Raw genomic sequence first — 19,847 nt, forward strand, 5'->3', positions numbered from 1 at the left:
CCTTCATTGTGGCCCTCATTATTCCTTCACTCATTCTTTGACAGAAATATGTTAGACCCCAGATGTTTTTCCCCTTCTTTATTCTCTTTGATAAAAGTCACTGCAAATTTTAATCCTGTTTCTTTCTAAAGAATCTATAGATTAGACAAGCCAAGGCATGAATTACAGACAGGTTAATTTTGATGTTCTCAAAATGCCATGACGGACATAGGCTATTATTAAGACACCAGCTTGAAGACATTGAACTGTAGGATTCAAAGCCACTTGTACCACAAGGAAACCTGAAGTAAATCCCTTGGTTTCTCTCAGCCAGTACTTCTTATCTCATATCACCAAAATTATTTTGTTGTGTCCTGCCTGTTTTACTGGGAAGTGGACTCTTGTCTGGGCACACATAACACTTAGCCTAGCCAGTATTCTGGACACAATGCTCAGGGATAAATTATACTTTTATTCAGAGACTATTTTGCATGCAAATGTTACTGTATCTATTGCTAGTAGCTGGCAGAAGCCTGTGGCAGCAAAATGTCTTGCTGAAATCACTAGATAGTACTTCAGAGGGAACTGAATATCCCAGTCTAGCTGAGTTTCAGGGTTCCCCATGGCAGGCCAGATTTGTACTCACCACCCAGAAGTCAGCCATGCTGCCGATGGACTGGAAGGAGACACGGCCGTCTGTAGAGGTCTGCAGGAAGAGCTCAGACATCACTTTGGTGTAGTAATAGGCATTGGAACTTGTCATTCCATATGTCACTAAGAGAACAAGAGGAGGGTCCTTCCTTATACCTGAATATTTGAGCCTGATATAAATGTATTTATATATTCACTTTCTGTCTACCTTATATTTTCACAAGTAAGCTGAACAAGGCACAGGAGAAGAAATCTTAGGGCTTTCTGCTTTCTTAGGGATTCATAAACTTATCTGCTCTGTGTTCCAGAGTTTAAACGGTCAGACTGACCTATATATGTAAGAGTTAAGTAGTGAGAGAAGACCACTGGAGGATACAACTGAACATCCTGGGTAACAGTTTTTGTTCACAGACAAAATTTCTGACGGAAATTTTATTTCTCAGAACAAAGTCCATGATCCATATTTTGAATTTCTGAAGTGAAGTCATGAAGACACAAAGACCACCCTATTTTCCTGAGTGAAAAGCTCCAGGTAAGTTTTCGTCAACCAAGAAACCCCAAGAGGTGCAAACTAGCTTCCACAAACATGTTGTTTCAACTCTCCAGTGCTGCTTCCTTCAGGAAAACATCCATCATGGTGATCACTGAGAACATGTCCTTACTCTTGAAAGGACATCAGGAAAATAAAGCACGTGACATTCAAGACACAACCCCTCACACCTCCTGGATGAGTCAGTGTGCGATAACATGTACGTCTGTGTGCGTCTTGTTTCTTTCACGACTGAAGCACTGTCTCCCTGGGCCAGCATGATAGTAACTTAGGGTGGTATTGTCTGTCCATCTCTCCTGCCATAGGGTCCGTGAAATATAACCCTCTTCACTGTCCCATGCCACAGGTGCTCATTTGTGATAACAAATGAACCTTTGTGAAACCAAACAGCCATTGTCCTACCTACACAAAGTCCATATTAGCATTAGCATTCAGTACAGGGACACATTTCATTCACCCAAGAATAACAGGGTGAGCTGCCATCTGCTTTATCACCTCAGCCACCCATCCAGTCTCAGAAGGGAAAATCTCCCTGGACTGTGTCTTTGAGACCAGGAAGTTTCTAGAGCTGCTCTCCGGGTCTTGAACATTTGCTGTGAAACTGCAGATTCTCCCAGGACTGTGGAGTCAATGGCTAGAACTGATAATGTGAATCAGAAAATACTGCTTAAGTCTAACCAACAACAGCTAGCATTCAGTAATTTTACTTCTGTGTGCAGTGCCACAGCCCGTGGCGTAAATCAAATCTCTTCTGATGGGAGAGAGTTTTTAAAGTCCTTGCCAGGAGTTAGTTCCAGAGACAAACGGAGACTTCCAGCCTTCACTGCTGCTAGATAATTGTTTATTAAGTCTTATCAGAGAAACAGAATCACTAGCATGACCCAGACACAGCACAGAGCAGAGAATGCAGGAGAAAACCTAATTATCAAGATCTACACGGCCTTTTAAAGATAATTTAACCAATGGTTACTAAAAACATATTATTTTCACTTTCCTACCAATTATTCAGTAATGCAGCCAGGAACTGTGGAATTTTTTGTCCAATCATCCCAAATTACTTTTACTGCAGAATATGTAGTAGTAGAAGAAGAAGAAGGAGGTTTGGAGAACAACAACAATCCTCCATTTTGATGTTTTTTGCTATTATCTATTTACTACAAGAGAAGCCCAAAACCTCTAAATTTTTCACTCTGTGACAATCTTACATAGTAGTCCATCACCTAATTTACACCACTGTATTTTCTAGTTCTTGTCTGATAGTTGGCAATTTTTTCCATGGTCGAATGTCAAAACAGTGCTGTTCAGGGGGTTAAAAATCCTTCAAAACAGGCAGAGAAATATTCTCAGCACTCTGTGTTCCTACAGTGCAGCAGCTATTCTGTAGGTTAATGACAACTTCTTGTTGCTGTGAGCGCTCATACAATAAATGTAACACTTACAGCAGAGCAAGGAAGACTAGTAATAAAATCTTACATTATTCCCCTCACGTTGCATACAGAAATGATGCCTATGAAATATGAGAGCTACTTACATAGACAGATGTCCACCAAGAACATAACATAGACCAGCAGCTCTCGCAGGGTGGTCTTCACGTAAAGCTCCCTGTTTTCAGCTGTGTTCTCAGTCAGCGTAGTGCCCCACAGACCTGTTGGGTATAAAGAAGGGACTAGAGAGTTTTCATGGCCATTCTCAGGGGCCGCACGAGGAGCTGTAGTCCTGTTCCAAAAGAATGCTGTTGAGAGTTGAAGTTTTGTGGCTTTTCAAGGCCAAGCCACTTTTTGTTTCAAAATTTGACCTATAAAAATGTGCTAAATACCCCTAAGAAGAACCATTCCAGCCTGAATAAAAGTTTTGTGGCTAACCAACACTGAAATATACAGGCTTTTTATTTTGCTAAATTACTCTTTAGTTTTCTGTTTGTGTTCATTGCAGCCTGATCTCTTCCTGACTGTTTTTCAGCTTATTCTTTGCAGAAATTCAGTCTTTGTCACAAATGCTCTTGAAACTATAATATTTCATCTCAGTCACCCATGGGCCAACAGCTGACCTTCTGAGAGGTCTTCCATAGCAGAACTGCATCTGGTGTTAGTTTTACAACAGTTAGTTTTAGGAACTATTACTCCTTTTAGTGTATATTGAACCATTAGGCCCCAAATATTTGTCCTTTGATTACCTAAAAACTCTTTCAATTTTCTTGTTGGTCATAAGACTCAATCAAATAACCCAACTCAATATTTTCAGCATAACATTTAGAGCCAAATTATCTTCAGGACATCTAACAATGGAGCTTAGCTGAATCCAATACACCAATTGCACCAGCTAAAGATCCTATTTCTTCACAAAACTCATTAAATGTCACCAGGGTTGTCAATAAGAGAGAAACACCTCTTTTAAAAGGAGCCTTGATATTTTGGGTTTGATGAACCACCTGATACCATTAGTGTATCTGTTTGTTCTTTTTGTAATGGCTTTCTGTTGTGATTTCTGGAAGGCTCCTGAAGTTGAAAGGCATAAGAACTTTCAATTGAAAGCCTAGTGATGAAAGCCATGTCAATAATAGCCATAGTCTTGCTGCTTTCTGCAGCTCCTAGAGAGCTCAGCCCTGATTCCTATCCCCAGTAGGATGCAACAACCATCTTCCTGCAAACCAGGATCAAAGCTGATCAAAGGCCCCACATTTGAAGTCATCTCTGGCGGATGGCAAACTTCTTTTTTCTCTGGAGTAAGCAAAAGTGTTCTAGCATTTATCCTGTCATTTTAATAGCTCTTTGACATCTCAAGAGATTAGAGAGCTTTTTGCACCATCAACTACCATAGTGACTGTTGCAGCATCTGCTGTCACTTCGGGGTAGATAAACCAGTAGCCTTTTCTGGACCAGCAACAGAAATGACAGCCTGGAGATGATCTGGATTAACTCCTGTGGAAGGGAAAGTATCATGTGATCTACAGGAATCTTCACAATGGAGAAAAACAAGGGAAAACAATTTGCCCATCTCTTCAGGTCACTTTTAAATGACCACCTTCATCCTCAGAGATGACTACATCACAAGCTTTTAACAAGTTCGTTTTGGTTTTTTTCCATGAGCAGGGAACCCTTATTATCCATATGTTTGGAGCAAAGGTACAGACCTTCTTTACTTTGAGAACAGAAGTGTACTCAGGAACACCTAAGTTCAACAACACTCAAATATCCTTGAGAACTTGATTCAAAGACTTGCCCAAAATGATATCTGGAGGATCATGAGGCTGCTCCAGTCCTTTCACATTGTGTCCAGTAGTTGTAATCCTGTATCAGATGATGTTTATTTTCAGGTATGTCTTTAGGAAACATGCCAGGGAAATCTATCACCTGATACATGAAGCATGTCCCCATCTGTGTCTCCTTTGACATCACCTACCCCCTTAGGGATGCAGTTGTTTTGGACATGGCATTTGGAGTAGAAGGACTCAAAGCTAGAAGACATCCAGTCTTCCTTACCTTGAATGACCATCCAGCACTCACACATCCGAGCAAAGAAAATATAACAGAATCTAGAAAATAGGCTATGAATGCAATTCATTTATAAGTCTCACCTTCCTGATAGCAACAAGTGACTGATAAGAATTACTGGCAACACCTACATTATCTTCTGAGTGTGCTTTTAAGCCAGATTTGTGATGCAGGTGAGTGACTAGCTCACAATCACTCTCACAGAGCTGGAGATCCTCTTCCAAAGGCAGCGGGAAGCTGGGTGTCCCTCATCAACCACCATGCGCCCAGGTACCCAGCAAAGTCTGTGCATAGGCTGGCCATGAAACACCTGAGGTGGCAGGACGCAGGCAGGAACCAGGACACAGAGTTGCTTGGACACTGCTTAGAGAGGAATAGTCCTGAGCAGTGGCACTAGGAGCAGCAGCTACTCATTTCTAACCCAGCACAATAGCTGATGAGGACAAAAGCTTAATAATCCATTTATTACCAGTAGCTATGGACATGTAATCGCAGGAAATGGTTTTTAAGCAAAAAAACCAACCTCTCAAACTGTCATTGTCTAACTGACTTACATGTAGTACTTCTATTTTCCATGTGAGACACCAAGGTGATTAAATGGAAAGGGAAGAGGGAAAGCCAGCAATGGAGAAGCAATGAAAAACAATGGGCACCTAGTAAAGATGCAAAGGAAGGAAGCAAGTTCTTCAAGGAAGATGTCCCCACTTCTGTGAGGCTCAAAGAGACCTTTGGTCTGTCTGCACTGGCCTTTGGATTCCCAGCTTTGGTATTTCCTACAGCCCTATGTACCACCCTTAGTGGCAGGACACACTGGTGCAACAGTCAGAAGAAGAAAATGCTGTGGTGTCCTGACAGTTATCATCATTTGCATACTCCAAATTCAACTCTGGAAACTCACAAATGGAAATTTGATGTTAAAGTACGGATATGTTTTTCCATTTTAAGCCTCAAACAATGCATAGAAGAAAGCATTTCAGAATAAACCAGGTAAATGATTGCCTAAGAGTAATCTGTAATTAGCTACCAAACCCACTCAGCACTGTTCCTTGGCCAGGAGAAATCTCTAAACCTCTGCTCTGAATTCCATGTGAATTAGTAGTGTTAGACTGTAACGGCTATGATAAAAGTATTGTTCATAAAGGGGCTGTGCAATTCAGGACCAAGCTATATTGTTATTCACTCCCTCGTACTGTTAGAGGGTGCAGCTCTGAGAAAGGTTCTTGCCTTCCAAGTGAGGAAAAAAAGACACAGTGGCAAGAAGATATTGTTTTGGTTTGTTGTTTTTTTTTTTCTTTATCTTCCCTGTTTTTAAAATATTAGGATTTTATGCCTTCTGTAAGAACCTGTTCAAATAATGCCCTTACCCAGGATTGTATCCTGACAGGAGACTTATCTTGCCTCCAGGGTTTTGTTTGCCTCTGAATAAACCTATATAATATTTCATTCCCCTTTGTCTTTGGAAAACAGCATCTCTTTCTTTCAGCTATCTTCAAGCAAAGCATTATTTGATACATTGCTGTGATCCCTTACATTTCAGTCCTGACAGTGCTAGATTTTCTCTTGTAGATATGTCTATCAGTTCTTATGCTACTGTAGCACAGGGGCCAGTACCACTCTATCTAGAAAATGCACACAAAGACAGAATAGCCTGCTCCAAGCTCTGCCAACAGATTCACTGCATGACCTTGAGCACACCACTGAGTCTCTTGCCTTGTAGTAAAGGTGACAGGACAGACCATGAAGCTATAGCAAGGCACACAGAACGAGGAGGCTCCTTTCAGGTCAGCCAAAGATGATCTCTGAAGTAATGCTACTGCATGTTGAACATGTCCCTGGGCTACACAGACACTCTGAGGCTTCTACCTTCTGCATCCCTTCTCTTCCTCCCCTCCTTCCCACACCATTGCTGTGAGGGCTAATAAGTCCCTTCTAATGAGATATCAGAGACTTACCTCGGATGCCTCTGAAGATGTAGAAGCAGCACTTGAGGAAAGGACTTGTCTTCCCATTCACAGCTTTGCTCTGTTCTTCCTGGCAGGGCAGTGGATCCCCAACCTCTTCAAAATTCTCATAGGGATTCTCCAGGATAGACTTGGGGTTGTAGATAGTTTGAATTTTCAAGGAGGTAGAGGGAGAGCCATTGTAAACAGGATTGTCCCAAGCTTTCTTCCCCACTGTCTCCAGTTCATGCACCTCTGATACTTTAAAGTGGCTCTCAGCTCTGTTGTTTAGGTGAGACAAATTCATGACTGCTCACTGCTGACAGAAGTACCTTTTAACTGGAATTGTGAAGATTGCCTGCCCGGGCTGGAATTAAAACTTAGCAGAGAGATGATCAATGCCCAACAGCTTGTCTGCCTCAGCAGCCAGAAGAGGGCACACCAGCAGCTCCCCACAGAGAGCAAGCATCCTCTGTTTCTTTTATATCAGCTCAGCTGGTGATACCGATCAGAGGGGTGGCACTACCCGTTGTTAGGAACCACCGTCAGCCCTATTATCCCAGTAGCCCTGGGAACACCGACAAGTCCAGGAGTCCTCCTCTGCTTCTTAGCGGCAATAACAGACCTAGACGCCGTCGTGAGAAGAGGAGGCTGCCAGGAGCCGGCCCCTGCGGATGGGGAGCGGCTGGACCGCTCAGGCTGCTGCAGCCCGGGTCAGTTCCAGGGGGTCCCCGTGCGAGTGCCGTGGGGAGAGGGGCCGGATGGCAGCCTCGGCTCGGGGCCGGAGCACTCCCAGTTTCGGTGAAGGGCCAAAGAGCAGAAGCTCCCGTGAGCGCCCCGCGGGGGGCACAGCATCCTCTTCCCTATCTCATTGTAAAAGCCGGGGTGAAACACGGCAGTAAATGTAGTGGTTTTGGAAACCAGGGGCTGCAATCTTCTGCTTTCACAGTATTTCCACAAGCCCTGCCTGCTAGCCCTGAGCCAAGCCTGATTAAAAAATAAACAAACAAACAAACCCAAACAGGCAAAACTGACAATAACAGTAGCTGGGAGTTGCCTGCGTCCACCTTGCCACTGGCCACCTGCAAGCAGTCGTCCCAGGCATCATAGGTACTGTAGGCCTGTGATTGTACCCTGGAGGGTCTCAGAGCTTAACCCTGGGATGACACACTTGTCTTGGTGATGAGACTATAAAAGAATGTATAGCCTGAGCCTGGTCCTTCCTCAGGTCTGAATATATAATTCAGAAGAGATGCCTCTTCTCAGTGGGTACTGAGGGTTGCTATTTTTCTGGCATTACCCAAGGAAGCAACATGACTCTCACACCTGTAGGCCCAAGTAAGGATGTTTTCTTTGGACTCTAATGTTCATACAGGTGTTGCTGCCAAGCCAGGTGAGATATGCAGAGATGGCCCCTAGATGTCACCTACTTGATCATGGCAACTTGGCACAGGGCACTAAGAGGGCAGCAGCTGCTTGGAAGATCACTGGAGGTCTGGGTTGGATCCTTTGACTGAATTTGGTATTATTAGGGCCTGTTGTGTTTTATTACTCCCTAGCAAAATGAAAGCAGTGGCACAGAATCAGCGGGTTCAATGGATGGGAAGCATCTGTAGAGCTCCGGAGCAGCAGGAACGCTAAGGAATGAGGCCTCAGTAAAAGACCATATGCCAGAGCCAGGCATCCAGTTGCACTCCTGGGACCATACAGCAGATACCCCTGCCCATGCACAAGCAGCATGACTTATGTGTGGAGCTGCTGCTTTGGGGGAACATGAGGGTTTTTTCATAGTGCAGCTCTTGCTACATCCCATCCCATCTTTCAGGACCCAGGTACAGTGCAGATCTGCCATCTCACTGGCTGGGGCACAGAGCAGGTGGCGAGGGGGGGATACTGACCTGTGTTGAAAGACCCAGTCATGCACCTAGCCCAGAATACAGGTCATGTCTGTGCCACCTGATTTTGAAGAGCCTAACACAAGGCAGAACCAAGAGCACCCTATAATTAAGGAAACACATGCAATGCTTTACAGCCAGCATGGGGTGACTCCATTTATGTGGGTCTGGAAAGCTCCTTTTCAGCCAGTAAACTTGAATGATGGGTGATGTGTCAGCTGGGGGAGAATAGGATCCAGACTTTAGGACCTCATAGATCACTCTGCTCTGCCCTCTATGGTGTTTGATGTAAGTCTGTGTGGAGCAGGCAGTATTTGCTGGCTAAGGAACAGTGCATGTCTGGTAGCACCTGTGAGCACTTACCTCACATCTCTCTTCCTTACAGAGCCTTGGGCCTTACTAAACTTTCATTCTTGTGAAAACCAGCCAACAGAATTTCTCTTCTCCATTCTTCTTTTTCCCTTCTTCGTTGAGGTCCATTTTTCAGCAGGCCTAGAAGAAACCTTTCAGATACCCAGGGAAGACTGTTTCTAAAACCAGAAACCACTATCACAATGGGATTCAGCATGTTAGGATAAGACAAAGTAACACAGTCACAGAAGTTTTTCTGTCAGTGTGTCAAGCACACATACCTTTAAACAATATCCCACACTTAATTCCTTTGTGTAAGGAGAAGAGAGCACCAAAGAGTTCATAAATTCCCCCCCAAAAAGCACTATCAAATGCTGAATTAGAACTACAAAACATTTAGGTTTCATGGTTAGAAAAAAGTCCTATCAGTTAATGAAGAGCAGTCAGTTGTTGGGACTGAAGGCGAGTCTGCTCACCAGACCCAAGAGGACAGGCTCTCCAGGAGCTCACCAGCCACTGCTGAAGCGGCCCTGACGGGAACGTTTTCACCAGCTAGAGGTGATGCTGGGACACCAGTTACACACCAACTCTCTGTGCTCAGTAAAGCTGGTAGAGGACCAGGACAGAAGTACCCAGCTCCGTAACAGAATCCGTTTCTGCCCAGATTTTGAACAATACTTTTAGTTTTCTTCCAGGAGCTTAATCATCATCACTGAGGTTTAAAATCTTACAGCTGTCTCATTCTTGAGAAATCTTGTATATATAAGTTTAGCAGTACACAGTATACTATAGTCACTCTTTACTGTAAGTAAAACAAACAGAGACACAGCCATGGATAAACAATTCTGTATCCAAGTTCCTGTTTTCTTACTTAGGGCGCTATGTTAATTCTCATGGCAATAATCCATTTTCAGGGCTTCTCATCAACACAAGCGTTTTATTCCCACTTCCAGGCAACATTAACAGAGCTAGAGAGAGTTGTTATCTCTGTGTATTGCATCAGGGATAGAGAATGGGAAAGTGGTAGCAACAGCACTAATCAATTGTTAAACATCAGAAATAAAAAAAACAGACTTTCAAGCAGAGTACCTTGGTGTTAAGTAAGCTGTTTATGACACATTTGGAAAATTTTCCCAGCACAGTGTATTAACGTTCATGTGTTTTCATTACTTTTCATTTAAATGAAGTCTTCTCTGCCTATTTTTTTTTTTTTTTTGCATCAAACAGGTGGATTTTATCTACATTTGAATAATACCATTCTTATTATAGTAATGTTCAGAGGCTAAGGAATCCAATCATCTCGTGACAGACTTATTGAGGAACAAGCACAAACAGTGAAAGCTGCTTTCTGCAGACCAAGATGTAAAAACTGTATTAGTAAGGCAACCATACATGTCTCCAATCTGTCAAAATAAATCTGCCTGAGGAGGAGAAGGTGAAGAGAGAGTGAAGGACATTTTAGCCAAGGACAGATTGAATTTGAGCTATAAAAACTTGTTACCATGTTGTACAAATTAACAATAAATTTTCATAAATATTTGTACAAAGACATATTTACTAACACTTACATATCTCCTAACATATTGGAGAGCTTTCTTACATTCATGTACCTATGCAGTGGCCTTCAGTGGGGACTTCACTGGCTGGCTACAAATTCACAGGGATTTTGCATGTGCAATCCCACCTGAGCAGAAAGCAGCAGGTATAGGATGAAGTTATCAGGTCCTTTACAAGATAATGTTGATTTTTCCTCTTTTTAGAATATAGAACTAAATTTTCTTGTTCTCTAAATACAATTTTGATTACAAATAACCTTTACTGTCGCTCTGCAGGGTGCTGTTTTCTTAAAGCCTCATTGCAATACATGCAGCCGTGCAGACCCACGTGTGGGCATGTCACCACACACACAAGCAGCAAGCACGCTCTGTGCTCCTAGGAACTGTCTGGGCCAACTGGCACTGCTGGGAGAAAGTCTGTCTTTGACACACCGTGGGCAGCAATGAACACTCAGCTGAGCACCACACCTAAAAAAGCAGAAGCATCTGAGGAGGACCAGCTTCAAAACAAAAGGTATTTCCTCCTCTGCAATGAAACCAACTCTGGGGTGGCAGCCAACCCACAGTTTACTCCCAGAAGTGACCCACGCTTGTCACAATTCAGGGAGCTTCCATCAAGAGGCTCAAGGAGTCACTTCTCATAGGCTGGGCTGCCGTCAGTGCCAGAGGCAGGGTGTTTGGATACAGGCTGCTCCTTTGACCCAGATTTATCACAGCCAGCAAGAAGAGGGACAAACACAGTCTGTGTCCCATGGCATATCACAAGCCAACACCTGCCACTGTCCCTACAAAGACAAAGCTGGACTCAGACCAAAGATTTCTTCCCCAGTCCAGCCAGCTACCTGGCAGGTGCAAGAGAGTCTCTGTATGATATCCCTGAGAACACAGCAGGTTGCAAGCTGGTGTTGAAGAAGTGTGATGAGAGGAAGGAATGCTGATCACTCTTGGTTTTTGGGGAATGTTACATTAACACATGGGCTAACACATAGGGGAAAAAATAGCAGGATGCATCAGATGTGAGAGATGAGATTGTCGTTTCAATCAGCTTTGTTAACAGAAGCAAGCACAATGGAGAATTGCAGTGCTACATCCAGCTTTCTGATGGAATAGCATCATTCATATAATGGGAGACTAGTAAAAGAAGGTCTCTGTTGTGGAATAGTTTCCCTCCTCCTGAACTTGCGTTCCTGCTGGTGTTCCCAGTTTTAGATGCACCAGCACTTTTTAAAGCATTTAATCTCTGAAGCATAGGTAAGGCCTGTGGGTTTTTTCAGTTTATTCACAGTAAATCTTGCTTTGAAATATTGTTAGGTTTCATTAGCTATTATTCATACTTCAGTGGCTTTCATCTACTCCCCAATTACATGCTTACGGTTCAGTAAAGCCCTTAAACTCACTGTTGTGACCACCTATGATTGCTGGGCAGTTCTCTGGGAATTTTATAGCATATGGCTACAAACTGGCACAGGGTTGCCCTGTTTGGGAAAGCTCACTTGGAGCATCATTGACCTTTTCTGCCTTTTTGGAGGAATCCCACGAAGATGGTGTCCAAATCTCTCAGCAGCGGCAGTCCAGCCCACCTCGGACGCTTGCACCCCGCTCAGCTGGGATGAAATTCTTCAGCTGAGACCCGCGGGACGCCCCACGGGCTGCCCTCGTAGTCTTCCAGTCCTCGCTGGCGGCCGCGCGGGAGCCAATGGACCGGACCGGACCGGACCGGACCGGACCGGACCCGGCCCCCGCCTGCGCCGCCCGGCCCGGCCGCCAGGTGGCGGCGGCGCTCCGCCCCGCGCGCGCCGTCCGTGTGGCCGGCCGCGGGTGCGCGCTCCCCTGCTGCCCTCCCCTGCTGTCCCCTCCCCTGCTGCCCTTCCCTGCTGTCCCCTCCCCTGCTGTCCCCTCCCCTGCTGTCCTCCCCTGCTGTCCCCTCCCCTGCTGCCCTCCCCTGCTGCCCGCTCCCCTGCTGCCCCCTCCCCTGCTGTCCCCTCCCCTGCTGCCCCCTCTCCTGCTGCCCCCCCTCCCCTGCTGCCCCCTCTCCTGCTGCCCCCCCTCCCCTGCTGCCCCCCCTCCCCTGCTGCCCCCTCCCCTGCTGCCCGCTCCCCTGCTGCCCGCTCCCCTGCTGTCCCCTCCCCTGCTGCCCGCTCCCCTGCTGCCCCCTCCCCTGCTGTCCCCTCCCCTGCTGCCCGCTCCCCTGCTGCCCCCTCCCCTGCTGCCCCCTCCCCTGCTGCCCCCTCTCCTGCTGCCCCCCCTCCCCTGCTGCCCCCTCTCCTGCTGCCCCCTCCCCTGCTGCCCGCTCCCCTGCTGCCCCCTCCCCTGCTGCCCTCTCCTGCTGCCCCCTCTCCTGCTGTCCCCTCCCCTGCTGCCCCCTCTCCTGCTGCCCCCTCCCCTGCTGCCCCCTCCCCTGCTGTCCCCTCCCCTGCTGTCCTCCCCTGCTGTCCTCCCCTGCTGCCCCCTCCCCTGCTGTCCCCTCCTCTGCTGCCCTCTCCTGCTGCCCCCTCTCCTGCTGCCCCCTCCCCTGCTGCCCCCTCTCCTGCTGCCCCCTCCCCTTTCCCCTCTCCTGCTGTCCCCTCCCCTTTCCCCTCCCCTGCTGCCCCCCCTCCCCTGCTGCCCTCTCCTGCTCTGCCCTGCTCTCCCCTGCTGCCCCCCCTCCCCTGCTGCCCCCCCTCCCCTGCTGCCCTCTCCTGCTCTGCCCTGCTCTCCCCTGCTGCCCCCCCTCCCCTGCTGCCCTCTCCTGCTCTGCCCTGCTCTCCCCTGCTGCCCTCCCCAGCTCGTTCGCTCTCCGGGCCCGCTGCTGAGCGCATGGCCCAGCGGGTGCCTTCCCGGGGTGAGGGTGGCCGCACACACCGGGCTCCGCTGCCCTGGTGCCACAGCCTGGGCTTTGTGAGTTGTTTGAGCGGCGCCCCGGCACTGCCAGCCTGCCTCGGGCTGCAGCTCGCCAAGGGCTCCCGGGCCAGGCAGCGCAGCCCTGGGGCACCCCCGCCTTGTGCCCTTCACGCAGCTGGTCCTTCCTGCATGCATGGCCCCCTCCTCAGCTGGCTCTTCTGCCCGGAACCACATTCCCCAACAGCCACAAGCACTGCAAATCCCAATCCTACCAGCACTCACCTTCCATACTACACTGGGCTTGTCCCTTATCAAACTCAGTCAATTACTGCCTGTCACCCTCTTTAACAAGGACAATATGGGCAGAGCCAGCACAGCCTCAACAAGACCCAGCCTGTCCTTGCCAGGACAGAGCAGCAGCAATGTCCATCAGCCAGAAGAGAAGCAGCCAGGCATCTTTAAATGCACAGCAAAGCACTCAGCTATCAACCAATCCTGCCTGAGGACCGGTGCAGGTGTTTGGGATGAAAGGAGTACAGTTTATTCTGCCTGGGAAACCTTTTTCTGGCTGGTCACTGATCCTTGCGTATCATGCACAAGCTACAGAATGAGCGGCAGACACATGCCATGGAGGCTGTACCATGGCCATCTGCTGAAAGTTGCCAGGCTCTTTGCAGTTTAATCATTGCATGTTGACTTTAGGAACACTTCCACCTCTCAGAGCCTCTAGCAGGGGCAGGCAATGCAGACATCGCATGAAGAATAATTTAGTGATAGTCCAAAGGGTGGGGCTTATAAATATATATATATATAAATCCAGTATAAAACTGGATTAGCAGTTCAAATTTAAATCCTCAGCAATGGTTAACTGACATGTAACTCATTCCTGGGCAGGGAACTCACCCTGTCTGTTCCTGTTATGCCTGGAGCAAACTTTAGCAATGAGAGACCTTGAAATCAGGGTCATCCAGGGCAAAACATCAAGCATCTCTGATACCTGCTGTGGGACTAGCCCTCTCCCCTGCTTCTAGCAGCTGTCAAGTGTCAGCAGTTGACATTTTGATGTTGTTTTTCCCATAGTCTATGGCTAAGGCTCACATTAACACATGCTGAAGAGGAGATACCCTGCTCCCAGGGGTGAAAGAAATGTTTGTGATACATCCAGCAGCACCAGAAGAAGGGCTGGGTCCCTGCATCTGAAGGCCTGGCACCTTCTGAGATCCAGCTGTGAGCACCAGGGAGGAAATGCAAACCAAGGAATCCTGACATCTTTGGAAACCAAGGCAGGAACCCTCTGGACACTAAAGAGCTGCTCTAGCTTTACCTCAGCAGATCCTGAGCTCACTCCACTGTTCTTTTGGGGGAAGGTGCTGGCCAAGTCCTGGCTAGAGACCAGAGAGGCAGATTCCTCAGGGGCTGCAAATGTTTCACCACATTTCTATTTTTGTTCACTGGTTTTCTGTAACCAAATCATTGTTTGGATGAAAATAATTTGTCTGCAGTGCAATTATATCCATTCAACCTACACAGTCCCATACTACACATGCCTTATATGTCTCTTCTTATTCCTGACAATGTAATTCCAAATACATGGTTGTAAATTTATATTCTATAGGTAGGAAGACAAGATAAGAAAGGCTGAGGTGGCCATTTGAAAACCCAGAGGCTGGCATCAGTTTTGTGATTAGGTGCTGCATGTGATTGATATTCAGCGATGAGCCAATCACCTGATTGAGCCAGTCTTTTAAGGATATACTTGAGTAATTGAGAAAGAGGAGGTGAAGAAGGAGTTGGGGCCAAACCAGTCACTGTCAACACTGTGTTTGCACACCAGTTAGCTGCCATCTGTGTTCTAGAGCTTTCCAGACTCATTCTACCTCAGCATTCGGGCATGTTAGCTGGGATCCTGGAGTACCTTTGGGGTGCCCTCAGCATATTACAGAAGCTGTGATCAGGTGGGGACATCATTGGGCAGGAGACATTGCAGACCCTTGGTAGTGGTTTTTGAGGTGCCACCCTGACAGGCATGTATCCCCCTAAGCTGTACAGCTGAGTGTCACACATGATACCGTAACTTTGCTGCTGCAGGATGAGGTAAGTTTGCCTGGATTCTCCCTGTGTAATATTTTTGCTGTTCAAGTTTTAGGGTTGCTAATCTTTTTATGCAAATCCTTTTTCATAGTTGTTATTCCCAAGGCACGCCACAGAGTCAGCAGGCTATTTAAAAAGCAAAATAGCACAGTGGACAAACAAGGAAAATCCTCAGGCCTTGCGTGTCCTCAGTGTCAAGCAGAACCAGACAGTTACACACCTTCCAAAACACACCAAATGCCTGCTGTGCAAATGTGTGAATGCATATGGTGGTCAATCATCTGCTCACCTCTCCAGTGCAATGAGGACCACACTTTGTAAGAAGCCTTTGTAGACTGACATTTTGAATGAGACTGCTATGTTAGTACTGTCACAAGACTTTAGAGACAAAATGAGGATGCTTCAAAAAGGTAACAGAAGTCGCTAAGAGCAGATGGTTTCGGGCTGCAGGATCCCCTCAGTGTTACCTGCTCAGGATTTCTTTTACAGTTGCAACAGATCTTTCCCTCTTTTAACACTCCAAACACAAACACCAGGTTAACATGGGGCATTTTTACCCACCAAAACTTACGGGAACCTAGAAGTCTGCAACCCTTTACTTTAAGTGAGGAGGTAAACATGGAAAGAGAAGAGCATTTCCAGCTCCATTCTTTAGAGGAGGCAGGGCAGACAGGTTCTTTAGAAGACCTGAAAATGCAGCAAAACCAGGCAGGCGGGTAAGGGAGCAAGCAAGGAAACCTAAAAATGTTCCTGGCCAGAAACCTAACAGCTTGTAGGGCCTCTCTACTTAAGAATTCAAAACGTCCTTTACTTGGCCAGCCAGGCACACTGCTGCAGCCCACACACCGTGGTGGGGATGCACTCTGCTCAGGGAGGAATCCTGACGGATCTTCAGTTGCAAATGAAGAAGACATTAGAAAAAAACACAAGCACCATCCCTGTTCTGTAGGCAAAAAAAACCCCAAAACAAGAAAATTCTGCTGACCACATACAGCTCTTCACTGGGATAAGCAGAGAGGGAAAAGAGGAAAAGCAATGCTGGTTCCTGGAGGAGTACAAAGCTCTCTGCTCTAGTCCTGTTGTCCAAGAGGAAAGAAAATATTCACTTTAAAAGTGACTGAGTTATGGATATAGACAAAGTTGGAAACAGCAGACAGGGAGAGGCACACTATGTCTTTGAGTTTTCTTGTGTGTGCCACTGTAAGGAGGATTGGGTTGAGGGTCCAGCAAGTTTCTCCTTTGTCCTTTCTGCTTCTCATACCAGCAGCATGTGTGCGTTCTCAGGGCAACCCCTCCAGTATCTCCCTGCCAGGGTATGCCTGCTTCCCCTGACAGGAGTCTCTCAGAAACATCTCCAGGATAAAAATGAGTATCTGGAATTCAGATATACTCCGGCAAGTATGTAAGGAAGATGTCTCCCAAATCTCTAAACCCCAGGTTATTTTTAACTTTGGTAAGCTACTTTTGTTCCCCTAAAGTTTGGGACAGCCATCAAATTCTCAGGCTGCTATTGCAGCAAGGAGACAGGGTAGAAAGCAATGATGCAGAGCACACACACACAAAGAGGATAAACAGCAACATGGAACACTGTGCTCTGCCCAAGAGGCAGCTGCAAACTGACCTTGGACGTGCCCTCACCATTCTCTGGTGCTGCAATTTCCCACTGTGCTGACTATGTGGCTCATGCTCACAGCCCCGCAGCATCACCTCTGTCCCCACACACGTGGACATCCACCCGCAGATGCAGCAGGTATCTTGGATGTGTCAGCTGCATCTAACACGGAGCACGAGACACTGTGGTACTGCCCACGCCACCTAAGCTGGGTCAGAAGATCTGCCACCACAAGGTGACATTTCTGCAGATCCCTGCTCGGCACTCTCACGATGCTGGCAGCAGAGGATGGGGTACCTGGGAGGACGGTCACAGCCTGAGGGGAGGGGCAGGAGGTCTGGGCTGCAGGTGTGAGAAGGAAAGCACAGAAGGCCTGGAGGAGGAGAAAGGACAGCTGAGATGAGCGGAGAGGCTGCAACCCGCAGAAGGGAGGCTGCAGAAGTGCAGAGGTGCCACCGTCCAGCGAGCGCAGGGCGGGAGGGTGGGGATGGGCGCTCGGCATGCGGCTCCTTGGCACCTGGCCCGCCATATCTGATGTGGGTAGAAGGACACCAGAGAGCACCAGTGCTGAAGAGAGGGTGGCAACACAAAGACTGCTGTGTTCCTCTGGTCCCCATCCCTTTCTCCCCCTCTTCTCCCAATTTATTTACCCAAGTTCAAAAGACAGCCTCACAGTCCGGAGGGGCTGGCTGAAGTGGCCAAGGGGTGGGCTGTGAGGTCATCTTCAATGAGGGCAAAAATCCAGTATCAACAATGCTGCCCATTGTATGGCCCTGTTTAGACAATACTGGCTGAGTTCTTGTTGCTGGCAGCCTGAGGACTGGGAGCAAAGCCTGTTTGGGGTAACAGGAGGGGAGGAGGGTGGGCAGGGTGTCTGGCATTGAGTCAGACAGCAAGAGATGGAGCAAAGTGCAGAGATAAGCACCCTATCCTATAGGAGAAAGTTTCACGAAGGATGTCTGGACTTCAGGCGGCTCTCTTGAAAGCTGTTTCTTGCATAGGCGAAGTTACAGCATTTCAGGGAGTGGGTATCCAGAGCCAGCCCTACAGCTGCCAGCTCCAGCTGTAGGCATACCTGAAGCCCCTTTCTGTTCAAGTTACAAAGCATTATATACTTTTCTTTGCAGAGTATCTTAACACATAACAACCAATAAGCACCATACACAATACCTTTACATTTGCCTATAGCCTATCATAACTACTACCATCACCATATTACAGTCATTATTATCCAATCACAAGAGTAAGTAAGTTACAATTTAAGCTTACAGTGGAAAATTCTCAGACCTTTCTTCTTCTTGCTACATCAACATTTCTTGTTTGCCTGCCATATCTCTCTTTTTGGTAAAGACATGTTTTCTATTTACTTATGCTCTTCTTGAGACTTATTTACTTGGTGAAAAACATGTCTTTGTTTGTAGTCACATACCTTTGTCCTACTCCTAGAAATCTCCTTCCAACTCATCTCCAGCCTTTGCCTTCTCAGTTACTCATCGATCACTGTTTCAGCAAAACATCTTTTATTACTCTATATCAAAACTTGCTTTCATTTCTATCTCATCCCCAGTTTCTATATTCACAGATGCTTCTGCCAAGCCTACATACCTGTGAAACTTTCTTACCAAACTTTCATCCTCCCCAACATCTCCCCCTTTCTGTTGAACTATTAAAACATTAGAAATTGTCTTATTCATTATTTTCTGCACACATTGAAGTACACAGGGTACTACTACTATAACTACAATTATGACTACTAAAATAATTCAGCTTTTTTTATAAAGTTCCTTCAGCCAAGGTGCAAAGCTCCAACTATCAAACAAACTGTCTAGTCAAGATGGTTCATCTGTTGTAATTTGGTTAGCTAAATCTCTTAACTTTTGCAACTGCTTAGGAATAGAAGCAGATTGATCAGATAAGTTTATACAACACAATCCTTCAAAATTTTCACAGCCATGCCCATGTACTAGTAAAAGACAGTCAAGGGCAGCTCTGTTTTGTAAAGTGGCATGTTTGACAGCCTCTTCATCTGTCAGCAAGTCACTGATAATAGAAGAAGTGGCATTTACTCTTTACTGTGCCTAAAATTTCTAATTTTTGAAGGTCAAATTTATCAACTTTAAAATTATCAATTTAAGTTATGTGTCTCGGGCTGGGAGTTGGAGAAATGTGATGATCATCATATGGCTAATATTTATCAAAAGTAACATTACCAAAACCTTCTGGGAAAGGCACTCAACTAAATAAGTTGAGAAAGGTTTGTCAGGGCTTGTGTTGGATAAACAGATGGTGTCGGATCCTGCGGACTTGGCTAAAGCAACCCAAACATTTGTCTTTGGTTGATTTACAGGTAAAGCTTCACTGCAAAAATAAAAACAAAAGGTAAAAGCAACACGCATCTGCACAAATAATACTAAAACTCCATTCTTTTCTTGGGCTGTTTCTGGCAGACGATCTTCTCTCAGTGGTTCTGCGTAGTTCACATTTGGGTGCCCGCTTCTCGGCTTCCACTCGCGGGGTCACTGGCTGAAGTGGAACCGACAACGGGTTTTGATGCGTGGTACGGCTTCACGTTCTTTGCTGGAATCCACTTGATTCTTTCACCTGTGGAGAGACATGCAAATCCCTTTCCCCATGTTATAAGATCATATGGTCTTTCTATTTTTCCTGATTCTAAATTCTTAATTAAAACTGGGGGGTGTTCTTTCAATTTTGCTTTTTTTTTGTTCAAGAAATGTCTGTAAATGGGGGGGTCAGGCTCTTCTGCAGAGCTGCTCAGGAAATTATAAACATACAAGGCTTTATTCAACCTTCTTTGAGGTGTAGCCTGGGCTTCTCCCCCTTTCTGTTGATTTAAAATGTGTTTTAAAGTTTGATGTGTTCCTTTTAGGGTACTTTTTAGCAGTTGTTTAAG

At 46.4% G+C, this 19,847-nt stretch overlaps 1 protein-coding gene across 1 annotated transcript in view; it reads right to left on the reverse strand.

Annotated features, from left to right (window-relative positions):
• The window catches only part of PKD2L1 (polycystin 2 like 1, transient receptor potential cation channel), a 32,476-nt gene that overhangs the window by 11,004 nt on the left and 1,625 nt on the right, over nucleotides 1–19,847 (reverse strand). The window contains 2 exon segments of the mRNA XM_048311359.1: nucleotides 626–753; nucleotides 2,712–2,896. Of these exon segments, the coding sequence (XP_048167316.1) occupies nucleotides 626–753; nucleotides 2,712–2,896 (313 nt within the window).

Source organism: Corvus hawaiiensis, chromosome 8 (genome assembly GCF_020740725.1).
Source record: "Corvus hawaiiensis isolate bCorHaw1 chromosome 8, bCorHaw1.pri.cur, whole genome shotgun sequence".
NCBI classification, from domain to species: domain Eukaryota; kingdom Metazoa; phylum Chordata; class Aves; order Passeriformes; family Corvidae; genus Corvus; species Corvus hawaiiensis.